Source organism: Salmo salar, chromosome ssa22, assembly GCF_905237065.1.
Source record: "Salmo salar chromosome ssa22, Ssal_v3.1, whole genome shotgun sequence".
NCBI lineage: Eukaryota > Metazoa > Chordata > Actinopteri > Salmoniformes > Salmonidae > Salmo > Salmo salar.
Genome location: NC_059463.1, coordinates 47,249,044 through 47,269,510, shown reverse-complemented (window position 1 = coordinate 47,269,510; position 20,467 = coordinate 47,249,044). Strand labels below are relative to the sequence as shown.

The window sequence follows — 20,467 nt, the reverse complement described above, 5'->3', positions numbered from 1 at the left end:
TTAGTGCATGACACAAGTAATTTTTCCAACAATTGTTTACAGACAGATTATTTTACTTATAACTCACTGTATCACAATTCCATTGGGTCAGAAGTTTACATACACTAAGTTGACTGTGCCTTTAAACAGCTTGGAAAATTCCAGAAAATTATGTCATGGCTTTAGAAGCTTCTGATAGGCTAATTGACATCATTTGAGTCAATTGGAGGTGTACCTGTGGATGTATTTCAAGGCCTACCTTCAAACTCAGTGCCTCTTTGCTTGACATCATAGGAAAATCAAAAGAAATCAGCCAAGACCTCAGAAAGAAAATTGTAGACCTCCACAAGTCGGGTTCATCCTTGGGAGCAATTTCCAAATGCCTGAAGGTACCATGTTCATCTGTACAAACAATAGTACGCAAGTATGAACACCATGGGACCACGCAGCCGTCATACTGCTCAGGAAGGAGATGCGTTCTGTCTCCTAGAGTTGAACATACTTTGGTGCGAAAAGTGCAAATCAATCACAGAACAACAGCAAAGGACCTTGTGGAGATGCTGGAGGAAACAGGCACAAAAGTATCTATATCCACAAAACGAGTCCTATATCGACATAACCTGAAAGGCCGCTCAGCAAGGAAGAAGCCACTGCTCCAAAACGGCCATAAAACAGCCAGACTAAGGTTGGCAACTGCACATGGGGACAAAGATCATACTTTTTGGAGAAATGTCCTCTGGTCTGTTGAAACAAAATAGAACTGTTTGGCCATAATGACCATCTTTATGTTTGGAGGAAAAAGAGGGAGGCTTGCAAGCCGAAGAACACCATCCCAACCGTGAAGCACGGGGGTAGCAGCATCATGTTGTGGGGGTGCTTTGCTGCAGGAGGGACTGGTGCATTTCACAAAATAGATGGCATCATGAGGCAGGAAAAGTATGTGGATATATTGAAGCAACATCTCAAGACATCAGTCAGGAAGTTAAAGCTTGGCCGCAAATGGGTCTTCCAAATGGACAATGACCCCAAGCATACTTCCATAGTGTTGGCAAAATGGCTTAAGGACAACAAAGTCAAGGTATTGGAGTGGCCATCACAAAGCCCTGGCCTCAATCCTAGAGAAAATGTGTGGGCAGAACTGAAAAAGCATGTGCGAGCAAGGAGGCCTACAAACCTGACTCAGTTACACCAGCTCTGTCAGGTGGAATGGGCCAAAATTCACCCAACTTATTGTGGGAAGCTTGTGGAAGGATACCCGAAACATTTGACCCAAGTTAAACAATTTAAAGGCAATGCTACCAAATACTAATTGAGTGCATGTAAACTTCTGACCCACTGGGAATATGATGAAAGAAATAAAAGCTGAAATAAATAATTCTCTCTTCTATTATTCTGATATTAAACATTCTTAAAATAAAGTGGTGATCCTAACTGACCTAAGACAGGGAATTTTTTGTCGGATTAAATGTCAGGAATCGTGAAAAGCTGAGTTTAAATGTATTTGGCTAAGGTGTATGTAAACTTCCGACTTCAACTGTATGTATGTATGTATGTATGTATGTATGTATGTATGTATGTATGTATGTATATATATATATATATATATATATATATATATATATATATATATATATGATATTACTTCTAACAAAATAGAATAGGCAATGGATTTTTTTTTTAATGCTTTGTCAAATAAATAATGAATTCCCCGTTACCTTTGTTGTTGTTGACATTGTTTAAAGGATGGCTGGCCACCTTGAGGGCCAGACCGTAGGCCCCTTGAAAGGAGTTACTGTTCCTGATCAGGAAGGAGCCAGGCTCTTTGTCCTTCAACAAAGCGATGGCTACGAGGGGGAGGAGGAACACTAGAGTAAGTATTACTATGGTAGAAATTAGTTACCTTAGTTAATTCAAGTATACACTACAACAGTATTTCTCAAATCAAGATGATCGTACAAGATGTTTGCTTGTCAACACAGTTGCAATTGACACTAGTTGTTGAGAGTGAGCTTCTCTATATCTGTGGGGGGTTATCTAAATAAAGGGGAATCCTTCAAAACTTTAACCCAGGCCTGTGCCCTTACCTTGGTCTCTGGAGATGCCAGGCTTGTACCAGAACTTGGAGCTGTCCTGGACAAACTTGGCATTGACTTTGCTGCTTTCCTCTCTGACACTAGGGGGCGCCAGTCCTCGTCTGACTGGCGGGGGGAGCCCCCCCACCCCCACCAAGGGGGAGATGATGACGTGGAGGGGGCTAGATTGGGGAGAGGTACCCATGGGTCCTATGGCACCCAGGGAGGAACTCAGGATGGACTGGGAGCCGTGCCCGTTGCGGTACCCTGGCATGGAAGACAGGCGCCTCTTTTCGGGGAGTGGGGGCTGGGCGGCGGGGATAGTGACAGCGGTGTACCCCGAGTAGGGGACGTGGGGGATGTTGAGAAGGGGATAGTAGTAGGACGCTAGGGGGAAGGTGGGGGTGTTGTACCCGTCAGAGACAGGGGATGGGATTTTGGGGTCACTGTCACTCACAGGGGTAAGTCTCCGCCCAGCTGGGTCCATTGCCAATGGAGAGGGCTGAGGGGAGGGGCGTCGCTCTGGGGAGCCAATGTAAAGGTGTGGTGAGGGAGGGGCAGAGCTGCGGGTAGAGCAAGGGCTCGGTGATGCAGTGCAGCCTCTTTCTGATTGGGGTGAGCCGCTGCCATTGAGTTTCACTTGGACAGGGATGATTGAATGCCTTGCGCTCGGGACGGCAGCGGTCTGAGTGGACATCTCTCGTACTCTCTCCACGACCTTCAATTCTCCATCCTCAGCTGTAGTGGGAGGTGGATGAACACTTGTACTTACAGTGTGCACTTCCATGTGCACTTGTTGTGTGTCACTAGGGTTCACACATTCACTCAGCATCTGTATGGACTCTTTAGAACAGCTGTCACTGCCTTGGTTTTGTGAATTTGTCGATGCTGTCGGTGTGGATTTTACGGCTTGGTGCGGTGTCCTTTCGGTCTCCGGCGTGCTACTGTTACTATTGGTGTTAGGCTCCAGGATGGTGGAGGTGGAGGCTGGCTCTGCAGAAACGGGGGTCCCACTGAGAGGCTCTACCTGCTGGGGCCCTTGACTTGGCTCCTGGGGACCGTCTGGAGGACTCGGGGGGGAACCTTCTACAGTGTCGTCAAATGTCTGTTCATCTGGCTTCTTCTCACTGGAGGAGAGAGAGAGAGAGAGAGAGAGAGAGAGAGAAAGAGAAGAGAGAGAGAGAGAGAGAGAGAGAGAGAGAGAGAGAGAGAGAGAGAGAGAGAGAGAGAGATTTGTTTATGCTCATTTACACATTTCAAAAGTGCTGAAGTAGAAAAGGTACATAATGATTTTCCAGTATTCACTAAGAACCCAACGGAGGCAAGCGGGCCAAAATGGGGAGGGACCTAGCTGAATTTGTCAGGTTTTTAGATAAACTCAGAAAATAAGGTCTGAGGTAAACACAGGCTTAGGAGATCTTATATTTTTTGTTCTATGAGATAATCTTCATCAGCTAACGTCACTTTTGGTGAATTTTGAATGAAATCAAAAATAAAAAAAAGCACACAAAAGCTTCCTAATTCATAAAGGTCATGTTAACTGACTGATATTATCTTATAGAACAAAAGATCTCCTAACCCTGTGTTCACCTCAGACCTTATTTTCGGCGTTTACCCCAAAACCCTATTCTTTCCACATTCATTTTCCCCATGGGAATGGCTGAACAAACCAGAAGTTACTAATTTTGTTTTTTAGGACTACAAGCTGACGAGCTCCATTGGCAGAATACATCACTGGTTTATTACATCACTGTATAAAGTGTTGGGGAAGCTACTCTGAAAATATAGTTTACCACGCTACCAACTACTTCACACTGGAAGAAGTTAGGCTACACTAAAGCTACCCTTAAGAAAAATATAGTTTACTGAACTAAAGTTTGAAAAAGTAGTTCACTACATCCAAACTACTTTGTAAAAAAAATTATATGTAAATCTGAAATGTCATAGACTTCAAATTGCAACAGTTCACTTTGGGGTCATATGTTAACAGAATGTGTAATTTAGCTTATTAAACACAAAAACAATGTTTAAAGTGAGAATTAGGGAGGTCTGATGCTGAAAAAGATTACATCTCCTGCTCCAGAGTTTTCTTCACCACTATGTGTCACACAATTCACACTGAAAACACAAACCTAAAGAAAACACCACAAGAAGAAAATAGATCCATGATACGGGTGAAGTGTCCCCAAGATACAGATCTAGGATCAGCTCCCACTCTCCCAATACTAACCTTTGCCCCAATGACCCCTGGGAAGAAGAGTCCTCCATACCCACACTGTTTTGCACCACATCTGATGCACCAAGAGAGAAATTAAGAGAAAGAGAGCGAGAGAGACAGAGTGACCGAAGGAGAGAGGGGGGAGTAAATGAGAGAGGAGAGTTCAAGAAAGAAAGTCCAGTTGCATTTTATCCATCTAGTGTAAACATGTGCATAATACAGTACCTGTGAGATCAGTGTGGAACCGTCAGGGCCTTCTAGGCCTTCAGAGAAGGTCTAAGGATTTATAAAAATATATAATTTTATAAATTAAATGTTGTTTTAATTTCTTTTTCATCTTTACAATAATTGTAATAATTTCCTGATTTCATCTCTTCAGTTTGTGTTGGAAAGAGAAGGGTTAATACTGAATAGAACAAATAATCCAATCAGGATTTTCTTTGGTGGTCTCTGGGTAGATAAAACTAGCTAGCACAGCCAGCCATTGGCTGGCCTTCAGAAACTGGACAGAAGGCCTCTGCCATTCAGCTGTATTAGAGCAGAATTTTGGAGTGACAGTGGAATTAACCAATCATATTTTGACTTGCAATGGGTGGGACAAGGCCTCAACAGGTCACTACTGAGAGCGCAAGAGGTCATGAATTCATAATACAGAATAGTAGGCTGACAGTAGCCAATACAGTAGGTGGCGGAAATACATTATTAGGTTGTAGTCTGCCATAAAACCTTAAAGAAGAAGAAGAGAGCGCAAGACAAAAAAAATCTGTCGCAAGCACTAGTTTTCACATGCTAATGCTAGTTAGGCTAGGTAGCTTCCATTGTAGTAGTGTGACAATGGTGACGGCGGCTGCAGCAGCTGTTGTTGTTAATTTGTTAGCATCACCCTTTTCAAGATTAACTTTCAAACTTAATTTACAATTTATCATTATCTGGTGAGTGAAACCGTTTGTTGTTGCAGTTCGCTTGCTGTTAGCTATCTCTTTGAAAATCATGACTGTGAAACATTGTTGCATTTAAACTTTAGATCACTGGTTAGTGTGATGAACATGATAAAATATATTTGCAATGGGAAGAAATAGCTGGTTTGTTAATAAAAATGTTGGCGTGAAATGCTTGCGATTTTGTAGTGGTATGATTTCATGGGGCCTACTGGAGTGAATGGGCTGCTTATCCTTTAACATTATTTGATGCTGTGTGTGACTGCTGTCGCCTGTCTATCAGCCCTGTCTATGTGTTAGACCAAAACTGGCTCTCCTTCAGCACCATGGAGTGGACAAGTATTACAGTCGCTGTACTTTCAGCACCATGGAGTGGACAAGTATTACAGTCGCTGTACTTTCAGCACCATGGAGTGAACAAGTATTACAGTCGCTGTACTTTCAGCACCATGGAGTGGACACATATTACAGTCGCTGTACTTTCAGCACCATGGAGTGGACATCTATTACAGTCGCTGTACTTTCAGCACCATGGAGTGGACAAGTATTACAGTCGCTGTACTTTCAGCACCATGGAGTGGACAAGTATTACAGTCGCTGTACTTTCAGCACCATGGAGTGGACAAGTATTACAGTCGCTGTACTTTCAGCACCATGGAGTGGACAAGTATTACAGTCGCTGTACTTTCAGCACCATGGAGTGGACAAGTATTACAGTCGCTGTACTTTCAGCACCATGGAGTGGACAAGTATTACAGTCGCTGTACTTTCAGCACCATGGAGTGGACAAGTAACTTTCAGCACCATGGAGTGGACAAGTATTACAGTCGCTGTACTTTCAGCACCATAGAGTGGACAAGTATTACAGTCGCTGTACTTTCAGCACCATGGAGTGGACAAGTATTACAGTCGCTGTACTTTCAGCACCATGGAGTGGACAAGTATTACAGTCGCTGTACTTTCAGCACCATGGAGTGGACAAGTATTACAGTCGCTGTACTTTCAGCACCATGGAGTGGACAAGTATTACAGTCGCTGTACTTTCAGCACCATGGAGTGGACAAGTATTACAGTCGCTGTACTTTCAGCACCATGGAGTGGACAAGTAACTTTCAGCACCATGGAGTGGACAAGTATTACAGTCGCTGTACTTTCAGCACCATAGAGTGGACAAGTATTACAGTCGCTGTACTTTCAGCACCATGGAGTGGACAAGTATTACAGTCGCTGTACTTTCAGCACCATGGCGTGGACAAGTATTACAGTCACTGTACTTTCAGCACCATGGAGTGGACAAGTATTACAGTCGCTGTACTTTCAGCACCATGGAGTGGACAAGTATTACAGTCGCTGTACTTTCAGCACCATGGACTGGACAAGTATTACAGTCGCTGTACTTTCAGCACCATGGAGTGGACAAGTATTACAGTCGCTGTACTTTCAGCACCATGGAGTGGACAAGTATTACAGTTGTTGTGCTTTCAGCACCATGAGCCTGTCACCTTTGATGTGACACTGTTCTTGTTGCTATTGGTGATCGTGTGATAGTGGTGTTGGCCAGAGGTGTGGACTCGAGTCAAGATTGAGCTACAACTGGCTAGGCAGTTACTGATGTTACTGCTGTTCCTAAAACCATTGATATACGTTAGCCTACTGTAACCACACTTAGAGAGAGAGGGAGTGTGTGTCTGTGTGTGTGTTAAGGTTGGGCGATTGTGTACAAGCCTACATCGCCCAATTGCGCCCCATAGCGATCCTCGATAGTCGATCACTATTGGGGTGGGGTGTCTTTCTCATGGCTACCCATGTATTTCCATGGAAATATGACGTTTATTTGGAAAGTAATAATTATATAGATATTTTGAAAAGCATTCATGATTTGCGTAAATGTAATATACTATTACTCTTGTTAAAAATATGAAATGGTATTACATTTGGTGAAGAGCACATTATGACTTGTTTAGGACTCGAAACTCAAAGTTAAGGACTTGAGACTTGACTTGATACTTGGCGGTCTTGACTTGAGACTTGACTTGGGACTTGAGTGCTATGACTTGAGACTTACTTGTGACTTGTAAAACAATGACTTGGTCCCAACTCTGGTGTTGGCTACCATAAATTGTTTAAACAATGCATTATTTTATGCTGTGTGTCATGTTGTGTCCATGCCGGTTCTTTCTCTCTGTGTGTGTGGCAGCCCGAAGCGAAGCCAGGCCTGTTTAATTCATTCCTAATGTCATCAAAAAGTATTGCTCCTCCTTCACTACAACTAGATGTATTGTCGGGTGCATTAAGTGATGCTATGTTTTCTGTTATTTTCTGTATTTTTTTTGTTTGATACAACATATTGGAAGATTTTTGGTCCCTCTGAAGGCCTAGGTCCTATAGTCACGGTTCGCCACTGTGTGAGGTTGCATCACTTACAAGTGTGTCCATCAGTCTGTTGCTGCCGGTCGGTGGGTGGTTTCGATTGGGAGTCACCAGGGTTTGGGCTACCAGGGGGCAGGGGTAAGGTGGACCCAGACTGGTACCCCGAGGCATACCTCGGGCTCCCGTGGCTCTCCGAGGGGGAGGCCTGCTGGTAGAGAGAGCAAGGGCAGGAGTGGCGAGGGGGTTGGGGTGTGTTGTACCCACTGCTGCCACCGGGGCTGTCCAGGAGTGGTTGGGGGCTGGGGTACCCGGGACCTCTATAGGGTGACATCCCTCCCACTGACCTCCGTTGACAAAACTCTGCTTCTCTCTCCGCCTCCCACGGATTCTCCGGCTCCCAGAGCTGAGAAGGCCCCTCCCTCCCCCGCCCCAGCCAGGCATCCCTGTTCCACAGCTCAGAGTCCTGCCCTTGGGGCCAGTGCAGGCTCTCTGGTTGGTCCGGGCACAGCGGGTGGAAGGCTCTGGCCGAAGCCAATTGGTGCTCTTGCCTGCAGGTGCAGTCTCGGCATGGGCAGCCATCAGAGCGAGGACGAGCCGCCGGGCTGAAAAACATCTCCCTATACGGGCTGGAAGGCAGAGATTGGTGGGAGAGGCGAGGTGGGTCAGGGCGGGGGGCGGGGTAATGAAAGACCCGACACTCCTCTCCACCACAGAAGAGCCTATTGGAGGCCGGGATGGTGTGGGCGTTTGGGTGGGCGTGTTCAGGGGCGGGGTAGGGGTAGCATGGCCGATGGAGACAGGGTAAAGGGGGCGGGGGACATTCCCACGGCAACTTGGACAGGGTGTGGGCGCTATGGCGATGGCACATGTCCAGATGGGGCTCCAGGGGGCGAGGAGACACCGGCTGCTGGGAGGGTAAGGCGGGTAATGCTCGGCTCTTTGGGTGCCCCTTGGTGCTGCTGTTACAGCGGGCCATACAATGTCCGTTAGCAAAGCACAGCTCCCTCTCCCAACCCGATGCCTCCCCACACCTCTGACATCTTCGACCGTGGCCCGCTCGAACGCAACATGACCACTGCTCCCGCCTCAACCCTATATCTGGAACAGAGTCTCCATCATCCAAAATTGCCATCTCCCGGTCCCTCTCCCTCTGCATTTCCCTGTCTCTCTCGCCACCCTCCCCCCTCTGCAGTAGACAGTCCACCACCTTCTTCTCTTTCTCCAGGCGGGACAGGGGGCAAGGAGGGGGGTCCTCCATGTGTTCGGAGGGGGTGGAGGAGTGTCCCGAGTCAGAACTGAGGGACAGGGGCGGAGGTTGAGATTGAGGCTGGGCCGGTGGAGGGGGCTTGGCTGTGGGGTTGCCTGTGGGGCATGCATTGGGAGAGGCATCAGCGACATTGACAGAGCCCCGGCCTCGATGCTTCTTCACCTGGGCGTACAGGCTGCCATCCAGAGGACCACGCGTGTGGGAGATGTCTGACAACCAGAGAGGGATTCAGAGTTAGCTTGTGTGTACGTGTATGAGTCCAGGAATGTTGTCTTGGTGGCGTGAGTATATACACCAGAGATGTGTGGGTGTGGGTATAGTTGCGTGCATGATAAACTATGTGTGTCTATAGGGCAGAGTGAGGTAAGTTGAGCCATTTTTTACATTCAGCATCACTCCTTCAAGGGAAATCTATTATTCTTTCTAACAAAGATATCTACATATATTTCAGGATGTTATGTAATGTATCTCTAGAAATAATCAGAATTCATGTAAACATTAAATGTTTTTTAAACATAGCTTATCCAAAAAATCTTGGCACATATTTTAACACAGGCTTAACAGATAACAAACATTTTGTACTTTTTTAAACACTCATAACATAGGCCATTGTTACCTCATAACCCAGTGATAATGCCTTGCATTATGCCAGTGAAGAAAACGTTTCAATTTGCTCAACTTGCCATTGGCTCAACTTACCACATGGCCATTGGCTCAACTTACCCCAAGGCAAACATTTTAACAATATAAGACCACACAGCTACAAGGATGCACTTTCATGCTAGGTTTAGGACCTCATATTGAAGCTTATAGAGACCCCAACTTATGTATAGAACAATCTTAAAATTGTCTACTTAGGTTTAGATACAACCATCATGAAACCTTTAACACAATAAATACATTTGAAAATCTGTTTTTTGGACGTAACTTGCTTACCACTTTTTCCATGTGGTTTCTTCCTTCACAGACTCCATGATTCATTTTGAGTATGGTTTCCTAGAAACAAGGGTGACTCAACTTACCCCCTTGGCTCAACTTACCCCACTCTCCCTATGTGTATGAGTGTGTGTGTTTAACCCTTACCCTCAGTGCTATCCTGGTGGTGCAGATTGAAGTTCTCATAGGAGTCCCAGCGCATCACTGGGTCCGAGGTGTTGCAGTCCACTGTAACAGATGGGTCATTCTTACGGTACTCTTGCCCTGTGATGAAAGAGATTGCTATTAGATATCACACACACCTGGAATGCACAGACACACACATAACACACTAACAAGGATGTGCACACACATGTGCACACACAGCTTTGTACGCTCACACACAGCTTTGTACGCTCACACACAGCTTTGTACGCTCACACACAGCTTTGTACGCTCACACACAGCTTTGTACGCTCACACACAGCTTTGTACAATCACACACAGCTTTGTACGCTCACACACAGCTTTGTACGCTCACACACAGCTTTGTACGCTCACACACAGCTTTGTACGCTCACACACAGCTTTGTACAATCACACACAGCTTTGTACCGCTCACACACAGCTTTGTACGCTCACACACAGCTTTGTACGCTCACACACAGCTTTGTACAATCACACACAGTTTTGCTCTCTCTCTCTCTCTCTCTCTCTCTCTCTCTCTATCTCTCTGTACCTTTCATTTTCTCTGGGCCGTAGGAGAATATAAACTCCACCGTAGCATCTGGAGGGAAGCGGTCATCTACGGAGAGACAAACAGCCCAGCCCAAACCCAAACTATATATATTTAAGCAATAATGCCTGAGAACCCGAGAATTATTGTGTGACAACTCCCAACAAGGGCTGTTCTGAGGCCCGAGGGGAAGCCAAGGGCTGTTCTGAGGCCCGAGGGGAAGCCAAGGGCTGTTCTGAGACCCGAGGGGAAGCCAAGGGCTGTTCTGTGGCCCGAGGGAAAGCCAAGGGCTGTTCTGTGGCCGAGGGGAAGCCAAGGTTGCCAACATATTAAAAAAAAATATTAACGATATTTTTGCATTACAAATCTTATTTTAACAAGTAACTTTGTTTTTGTATTCTGGCTGCAGGACAGTGGAACTTTGACATTAACACGTCATGGTATTTTGCGGGAATTGTCCCACATATCAACCAATCAGCATCCAAACAAGCTGTTTTATATAAATGTCTCTCTCTCTCTCATATAAATCATACATAAAATATACATTACATATGCTGTATAATATACACACATGAAATATGTCATGTGTGTGTATCTTATACACAGTATATTTCATTTTAATTGAAGTATGTTATAAATACACTGAGTGGACAAAACATTATGAACTCTTTCCATGATATAGACTGACCAGGTGAATCCAGGTGAAAGCTATGATCCCTTATTGATGTCACTTGTTAAATCCACTTCCATCAGTTTAGATGAAGGGGAGAAGAAAGGTCAAAGAAGGATTTTTAAGCCTTGAGACAATTGAGACATGGATTGTGTATGTTTGCCATTCAGAGGATGAATGGGCAAGACAAAAGATTGAAGTGCCTTTGAACGGGGTATGGTAGTAGGTGACAGGCGCACAGGTTTGTGTCAGGAACTGCAACGTTGCTGGGTTTTTCACGCTCAACTGTTTCCCGTGCGTATCGAGAATGGTCCACTACCCAAAGGACATCCGGCCAACTTGACAAAACTGTTGGAAGCATTGGAGTCAACATGGGCCTTCTAGAGTCCATGCTCCGAGGAGTTGAGGCTGTTCTGAGGGAAAAGCCTGACTTCACCATCTCAGTAAGTGACTTCACTACCTTAGCCTGACTTCACCAGCTCAGTAAGTGACTTCACCACCTCAGCCTGACTTCACTACCTCAGCCTGACTTCACCAGCTTAGTAAGTGACTTCACCACCTCAGCCTGACTTCACCAGCTTAGTAAGTGACTTCACCACCTCAGCCTGACTTCACTACCTCAGCCTGAATTCACCAGCTTAGTAAGTGACTTCACCAGCTCAGCCTGAATTCACCAGCTCAGTAAGTGACTTCACCACCTCTGCCTGACTTCACCAGCTCAGTCTGAATTCACCAGCTCAGTAAGTGACTTCACTACCCCAGCCTGACTTCACCAGCTCAGTAAGTGACTTCACTACCCCAGCCTGACTTCACCACCTCAGCCTGACTTCACCAGCTCAGCCTGAATTCACCAGCTTAGTAAGTACTTCACTACCCCAGCCTGACTTCACCAGCTCAGTCTGACTTCACCAGCTCAGCCTGAATTCACCAGCTTAGTAAGTACTTCACCACCTCAGCCTGACTTCACCAGCTCAGCCTGAATTCACCAGCTTAGTAAGTGGCTTCACTACCCCAGCCTGACTTCACCAGCTCAGTAAGTGACTTCACTACCCCAGCCTGACTTCACCAGCTCAGTAAGTGACTTCACTACCCCAGCCTGAATTCACCAGCTCAGTAAGTGACTTCACTACCCCAGCCTGACTTCACCACCTCAGCCTGACTTCACCAGCTCAGCCTTAATTCACCAGCTCAGTAAGTGACTTCACTACCCCAGCCTGACTTCACCAGCTCAGTAAGTGACTTCACTACCCCAGCCTGACTTCACCACCTCAGCCTGACTTCACCAGCTCAGCCTGAATTCACCAGCTTAGTAAGTACTTCACTACCCCAGCCTGACTTCACCAGCTCAGCCTGAATTCACCAGCTTAGTAAGTACTTCACTACCCCAGCCTGACTTCACCAGCTCAGTCTGACTTCACCAGCTCAGCCTGAATTCACCAGCTTAGTAAGTACTTCACCACCTCAGCCTGACTTCACCAGCTCATTCTGAATTCACCAGCTTAGTAAGTGGCTTCACTACCCCAGCCTGACTTCACCAGCTCAGTAAGTGACTTCACTACCCCAGCCTGACTTCACCAGCTCAGTAAGTGACTTCACTACCGCAGCCTGACTTCACCAGCTCAGTAAGTGACTTCACTACCCCAGCCTGACTTCACCAGCTCAGTAAGTGACTTCACTACCCCAGCCTGACTTCACCAGCTCAGTAAGTGACTTCACTACAGCAGCCTGACTTCACCAGCTCAGCCTGAATTCACCAGCTCAGTAAGTGACTTCACTACCGCAGCCTGACTTCACCAGCTCAGTAAGTGACTTCACTACCCCAGCCTGACTTCACCAGCTCAGTAAGTGCCTTCACTACCCCAGCCTGACTTCACCAGCTCAGTAAGTGACTTCACTACCGCAGCCTGACTTCACCAGCTCAGCCTGAATTCACCAGCTCAGTAAGTGACTTTACTACCGCAGCCTGAATTCACCAGCTCAGTAAGTTACTTCACCACCTCAGCCTGACTTCACCAGCTCAGTAAGTGACTTCACTAGCCCAGCCTGACTTCACCAGCTCAGTAAGTGACTTCACTACCCCAGTAAGTGACTTCACTACCGCAGCCTGACTTCACCAGCTCAGCCTGAATTCACCAGCTCAGTAAGTGACTTCACTACCGCAGCCTGAATTCACCAGCTCAGTAAGTGACTTCACCACCTCAGCCTGACTTCACCAGCTCAGCCTGAATTCACCAGCTCAGTAAGTGACTTCACTACCCCAGTAAGTGACTTCACTACCGCAGCCTGACTTCACCAGCTCAGCCTGAATTCACCAGCTCAGTAAGTGACTTCACTACCGCAGCCTGAATTCACCAGCTTAGTAAGTGACTTCACCACCTCAGCCTGACTTCACCAGCTCAGCCTGAATTCACCAGCTCAGTAAGTGACTTCACTACCGCAGCCTGACTTCACCAGCTCAGTAAGTGACTTCACTACCCCAGCCTGACTTCACCAGGTCAGCCTGACTTCACCAGCTCAGCCTGAATTCACCAGCTTAGTAAGTACTTCACCACCTCAGCCTAACTTCACCAGCTCAGCCTGAATTCACTAGCTTAGTAAGTGGCTTCACTACCCCAGCCTGACTTCACCAGCTCAGTAAGTGACTTCACTACCCCAGCCTGACTTCACCAGCTCAGTAAGTGACTTCACTACCGCAGTCTGACTTCACCAGCTCAGTAAGTGACTTCACCACCTCAGCCTGACTTCACCAGCTCAGCCTGAATTCACCAGCTCAGTAAGTGACTTCACCAGCTCAGTAAGTGACTTCACCAGCTCAGCCTGTATTCACCAGCTTAGTAAGTGACTTCACCACCTCAACCTGACTTCACCAGCTCAGCCTGAATTCACCAGCTCAGTAAGTGACTTCACTACCGCAGCCTGACTTCACCAGCTCAGCTTGAATTCACCAGCTTAGTAAGTACTTCACTACCCCAGCCTGACTTCACCAGCTCAGCCTGAATTCACCAGCTTAGTAAGTACTTCACTACCCCAGCCTGACTTCACCAGCTCAGCCTGAATTCACCAGCTTAGTAAGTACTTCACCAGCTCAGCCTGAATTCACCAGCTTAGTAAGTACTTCACCAGCTCAGCCTGACTTCTCCAGCTCAGTAAATACCCGTCTATCTACTTCTCCCTTGCTCTATTCTGCTCCAGTGTAGGAGGCCATCCCCAGTCTTCAAGTGTTGTACTGGCCCACCACAAAGAGTTGCTAGAGCGCAATGGGACAAGATAATCCCGACCTACCAAACCCTCCCCTAACCCAGACGACGCTGGGCCAAATGTTCGCCTGGGATCGAACCCGGGTCTGTGGAGATGGGCTTACTCTCTGCCTCTGAGCTATCAGTTAGAATATTGGTAGGTATAGGTTTGCTAATAAATTATTTATTTGTATATCAATATTCTATTTAAAATAAATAAATAATTGTATCATAAAAAACTGTTGGTTCTTGTCAGATTGTGTTGCGTCTTGCCTACAAGTCAGATTTCTGTACGTGTGTGTGTGTGTGTGTGTGTGTGTGTTAGTGAGCGAGCAAGTGTGTGTTTGCAAAGGAGTGAGACTGCGTGCTTGCATGTCTATCTATCTGACTGCCTCCAATAATAAGCAACTGCATATCATCCTGAAACACAACCATTCCCTTCTCCCTGCTCCCCTCCCTCCTTCCTAAACTCCCTAACATCCCCTCTCTTCCACCCCCGTTAAAGGTACCTGTACAGGCCAGGTCCAGTTCTCCCTTGCTGAACCACAGCTGAGCTCTGTGGACCGTACAGGTGTGGAACTGCAGCCTGAACACCACCTCCCTCTCTGAGCCACGCAGCCGCCGGTGGTAGCACTTCACCTGGAGAGAGAGAGAGAGAGAGAGGGAGAGGAAGAGACAGAGGGTCGGGATAGAGAGTGGGAAGGGAGAGAGGGAGAGAATACAATTTGGAGTGTAAATGCTTATTTTTGCGCCACATTGGCAACAAAAGCTCTAATCAATTGCATTCTTATTCAAATGCAATATGGAGGATAGTTTGTTTACTTCTGTAGCTATAATCCAATAGGAGAACAGGTGAAATAGGAGATAGTAGAGTATGATTGACAGGAGTGAAAGCTCGCCACTGGGCATCCATTTTGTGTCTAACAGTGCTCTCTCACCATTATGTCCCCCTTCAACAGAAGCGCCGGCTCGAGTGTCACATACAGCTTCCTCGCCCTGGAGCCCTGGGGGTCGCTACGCATACAGACAGACGTAAACATAGTCAAAACACATGCTAACATAGTCAAAACACACCTCAACATAGTCAAAACACACCTCAACATAGTCAAAATACACCTCAACATAGTAAAAATACACCTCAACATAGTAAAACACACCTCAACAGTCAGAATACACGCCTCAGCATAGTCAAAACACACGCCTCAGCATAGTCAAAACACACCTCAACATAGTCAAAACACACCTCAACATAGTCAAAACACACCTCAACATAGTCAAAACACACCTCAACATTGTCAAAACACACCTCAACATAGTCAAAACACACCTCAACATAGTCAAAACACACCTCAACATTGTCAAAACACACCTCAACATTGTCAAAACACACCTCAACATTGTCAAAACACAACTCAACATAGTAAAACACACCTCAACATTGTCAAAACACACCTCAACATAGTAAAACACACCTCAACATAGTCAAAACACACCTCAACATAGTCAAAACACACCTCAACATTGTCAAAACACACCTCAACATAGTCAAAACACACCTCAACATAGTCAAAACACACCTCAACATTGTCAAAACACACCTCAACATTGTCAAAACACACCTCAACATTGTCAAAACACACCTCAACATAGTAAAACACACCTCAACATTGTCAAAACACACCTCAACATAGTAAAACACACCTCAACATAGTAAAACACACCTAACATTGTCAAAACACATGCTAACATTGTCAAAACACAACTCAACATAGAAAAACACAGGTAAACCATGTTCAGTTGGAGTAAACTCAAACCAGCACACATGTAAACACAGACAGTAGCACGTATAAACAGTATAAACAAGTCCCAACAAAGGTACACAAGTACCAACTGTGTGTGACGGTGGAAAGGGAACACAGTGAAAAACACACTAGAGACCATATGCTATTATTCACCACAATCACTGTTAACAACATTAATTAGCTCACTAGATGCCCGAGGTGTAGACCAGCTGTAGAGACTGGTAGATCTTCAGGAAAGGATAGTAACCTGCGCAGAGAGAAGTGTGAGAAAGAAGGAGACAACGGGGAGAAAGAGGGTGTTGATGTGATGTCATTAAAGAAGGAGTTGAAATCTATCCCCTCAAAGTTTTGAAGTTAAATAAAAATACTAGTTGATAATTCAAAAATGACTAAACTAAAAATACTAGTTGATCATTCTAAAAATACAAATGTTTATACACCTAACAGTACTAAACAAAAAATACTAATATTGATACTCCTAACAGTACTAAACAAAAAATACTAGTTGATCATTCTAAAAATACTAATGTTGATACTCCTACCAGTACTAAACTAATAAGTTCCATCTCAACATTTTCTGTTGTTTCAACTTGAAAAGAAGAGTTACTACACACATTTGAACTTTCATTTGACTAAACTTGATCTTCTGAGTTTACTTAAATTATAACCATTAGGCATCGTGCTAATTTATATTTTCAAGTTGAAACAACACAGATTTGACATTGTAGTGTACTACATCACATTCTCCAGTAGGACACTGACCTCCGCCTGCTGCCTGGAAGTTGGGCAGGCTGGGGATCAGAACATGGTGAAGGTACAGAGGACTGCTGTTCATCTTGATCTCCCCCGACAGCAGACCCCCAAAGTAGTACATATACCTGGGGAGGAGAGGAGAGAGCGCAAGAGAGAGACGGGGGTATAAAATTAGGAGTAAAACACACAGGAAGGAGGAGAAATGGGAGGAATATGCAGGAAAGTTGCATGGCATAAGAGAAAGAGAGAGAGGGGCGATGTTCTTACCTGTTCTGGGAGGGCTGTAGCGAGGAGGAGACTTTATCCTCACAGAACTTCCTCATGGCCAGAGTGGTCAGAGCCTGGTCCGCCCTACACACACAAACAGGCTATCAATAAACAGGCTACCCCCCCCCACACACACACACACACACTCATCACATACCCTGCAGAGATCTTGCTGTAGTGCATGTAGGCACCCACAATGACCCCCATCTTCCCTATGTTTCCCTGAGAGAGAGAGAAAAAATAAATACAAGAGAGATGTAAGATATCTGGAGATATTTGAACAGAAAACATAACACAATACAACACATCACTAAACCCTCCCTGACCTTGCAGTGAAGGACGACCACGTTGCTGGGGTCAGAGGTCAGCCAGGTCTCCATGACCTTACACATGGCACAGATCTTGTCTAGCGGAGGGGCGTGCAGGTCAGGCCAACCAAAGTCTTCAACCTGAAGATGAGAACATTTTAGGTTCTGAGGGCTATTTAGTTAGCCTGCTCCCAGACTTGTTTGTACTTTCTTGCCAGTATATTGTCATGTTTGGAATGACAATATGACCATAGTAGTTGGCAAGACAGCACAAACAGATGTGGACCAGGCTATTATTTATCGACTTATTCACACATTAATACTGGACTAGTAGCACTCTGAAGTGTGTGTTTATTAAGTCTGTCCCCAACAAAAAAAAATCTTGGTCAACCTGGAGTGGTCTGTTCTTCCGACAAATCGATTGGTCTAAATTTTTAAATGTGTATTTTTCCCTATATAGACACACCCTATGTGTTTTAATAAAACCAACTATATGTAGGCTACTGAGCTTGTCTGATGCTTTAAGCACACTGTGATTAAATAATTAAGACACACAAATTACTCAATAGGGAGCCAGAGATTAAGATAGCCTAATCAGATTCTGCCATTAAGCTCCTGAAGTTGCTGGTAGATGATAGGCTACACCAGCGGTTGTCACCCTTTTCCATTTGGAGTGCCAATTTATTTCTACCGATCTGCATGCCTTTTAGGATTTCCATATGCACATTTTCGTGGAACAGTTTAATTTAAATTAGAATAAAGTCTTCGTATCTCAAAATCATTATCATGTGGTTAATAAAAATTCTAAAAGTAACTTCTATTGTAATTACCAATTATGTAAAAATAACCTACATAAAGCCAACCGATATAACATTGCACCCTGCATGTAAAAAATATCCTGATAAAAATAAATATCCTATAAAATCACAGTGGTTACGTATGGCCTGTCTGCAAGGAACTTGAAACATGTTGGGTCCAGCCTGAAGCTCATGCTAGCAAATTGCGACATTGTATAAAATATTTTGGGCACTCAGAGTTTCCTGAGCCAGTGAGCTCCGGACAGACAAAGTTGTAGGCTATTTGCGCAAGGGATAAGACGTAATCAGGTAGGCCTATCTTATGACCGAGCACAACATTGTTTTCCTGGAAAAAAATGCTGGAAAGATTTTTCAAATAGGCTACATTGAGGAACTATTGTCATTCTCAATTGATGTAAAAACAGACTTTGTTTACTTGCTATATGAGGTGAAGAAAAACATATTTCAGAAGCTCCACAGTGGTGGTGAGTTAAGACAATCAGAAATACTGTCAGATCGGGGCGCTAGTGCGCATGCGTATGGAGTACAAGCGTTCCTTCAGATCTCCTCTCCGCTTATTTTGAAATCTTTAACTGTTACCGTTTTAGTTCCAAATTTGCTAACATATATACACATTGTTTAGTACATAACCCAGGCACTAACCTATCAGCGAAAAAGTGAAATATGGCGACGAAAACCAACAGAACAGCTAACGCAGTCTACAAAGGCCCAGGCCCAACAAGCAGCAGCTAGCGCCATTGAGTACTGAAGATGACAACTCTTCAGACACCCAGCAACAAGATTATGCAACGGCAATGTGTCAACAAATGAAAGAGGCTGTAATAAAAACTATCAACAATCGCTTTGACAGGCTCGAAACAAAGTTTCAGCACAGGCCGAACTGAAGAGCTGCATGGACACAGCCGATGAGGCCCTGTCTGACCATGACATCCGGATCGGAGGCCTGGAAACCAAGGTTCTCGACTTAGAAGGCCGAAGTCGCAGGCTGAACATCAAACTTGTGGGGATTTTGGAGGATAAAGAACAAGGTAAACCCACATAGTTTGTGTCCAAGCTCATTCCCAAGCTGCTGGGCTATGACAACTTCCAAAGCCCCTCATCATTGACCGTGCACACCGATCTCAGGAATCAGTCAGATGTTAATGCTGTTACATTAATCTCCAGGAACGTGAACGGTCTCGGGCACGTGTGCAAAAGGGGCATGATATTTAAGCACTTGAAATCCCTTGGTGCTGACATAATTGTCCTGCAAGAAACGCACTTTAGCCACGGTGCAGCGGCATCTGAGATCCAACTGAATTTCTCAAGTTTACCAATCACCCTTCTCCTCCAAAGCTAGAGGTGTCGCTACTCTCTTTCGTAAAAACATCCCTTTTCAACTCTCCTCCATGTCTACAGACCCACATGTATCAGGGAACATTAATTCTTATCCTGTCACCCTATTGAACATCTATGGCCCTAACATTGACAACCCACATTTCTTTCGTGATGTTTTTGATTTGCTCCCAGATCTTAGTACCACTAATCTAATAATTAGAGGTGATTTTACTTGTTACCTTGTTTCGTATCTTGACTGACTGTCTACACGTACTCCTTCAAATATCACCTCTGACCAGGTTCTAAATAATCTAATCAAATCCAGGAATCTAGTGGACATCTGGAGACCGCAATATCACACAGACAAAGACTACTCATTCTACTGTCAAGTCTTATTCTAGAATCAACTACTTCCTAATAGATTCCAAACTGATGTGCTTAATTCTAAACACCATATCATCTTAATAAGCGACCACAGTCCAATTATGTTGTCCCTCAATCTTTCTTTACTAAAACAGAATTACAGTTGCCGTTTTAACCCCTCCTTGCTCACAGACCAGACAGCCAAGTTGAATGAGTTCCTCAAGACTAATGACACAGGAGTGGTATCTGATTCTACACTATGGGAAACTTTTAAAGTGGTTATGAGAGGTCATATTATTTCAGTCTGCCATAGAAAAAAGGGAAACGCAAGTGGTTAGAGGAGATAGATAAAAAAACTCCCCGTTTTGGAGGAGACATACAGAACTTCATTCTCTCAGGTTGACTACAACAATATTTTGAAATTAAAATTTGAATACA

At 45.0% G+C, this 20,467-nt stretch overlaps 1 protein-coding gene across 3 annotated transcripts in view; it reads right to left on the bottom strand.

The window, feature by feature from the left end:
- LOC106583608 (tensin-2) overlaps positions 1–20,467 on the bottom strand; it is a 47,606-nt gene that overhangs the window by 6,398 nt on the left and 20,741 nt on the right. For 2 of the 3 annotated variants that reach the window (XM_014167989.2, XM_014167991.2), the window contains exons 6-18: positions 17,550–17,672; positions 17,381–17,445; positions 17,224–17,307; positions 16,966–17,081; positions 16,390–16,450; positions 15,340–15,415; positions 14,911–15,040; positions 10,499–10,564; positions 9,928–10,044; positions 7,632–9,053; positions 4,282–4,342; positions 2,064–3,178; positions 1,695–1,823 (exon numbers count right to left, since the gene is read on the bottom strand). In XM_014167989.2, the coding sequence (XP_014023464.2) occupies positions 1,695–1,823; positions 2,064–3,178; positions 4,282–4,342; positions 7,632–9,053; positions 9,928–10,044; positions 10,499–10,564; positions 14,911–15,040; positions 15,340–15,415; positions 16,390–16,450; positions 16,966–17,081; positions 17,224–17,307; positions 17,381–17,445; positions 17,550–17,672 (3,565 nt within the window). The remainder of the gene's footprint in view (positions 1–1,694; positions 1,824–2,063; positions 3,179–4,281; positions 4,343–7,631; positions 9,054–9,927; positions 10,045–10,498; positions 10,565–14,910; positions 15,041–15,339; positions 15,416–16,389; positions 16,451–16,965; positions 17,082–17,223; positions 17,308–17,380; positions 17,446–17,549; positions 17,673–20,467) is intronic. The other variant, XM_045705423.1, reaches the window with a different exon arrangement.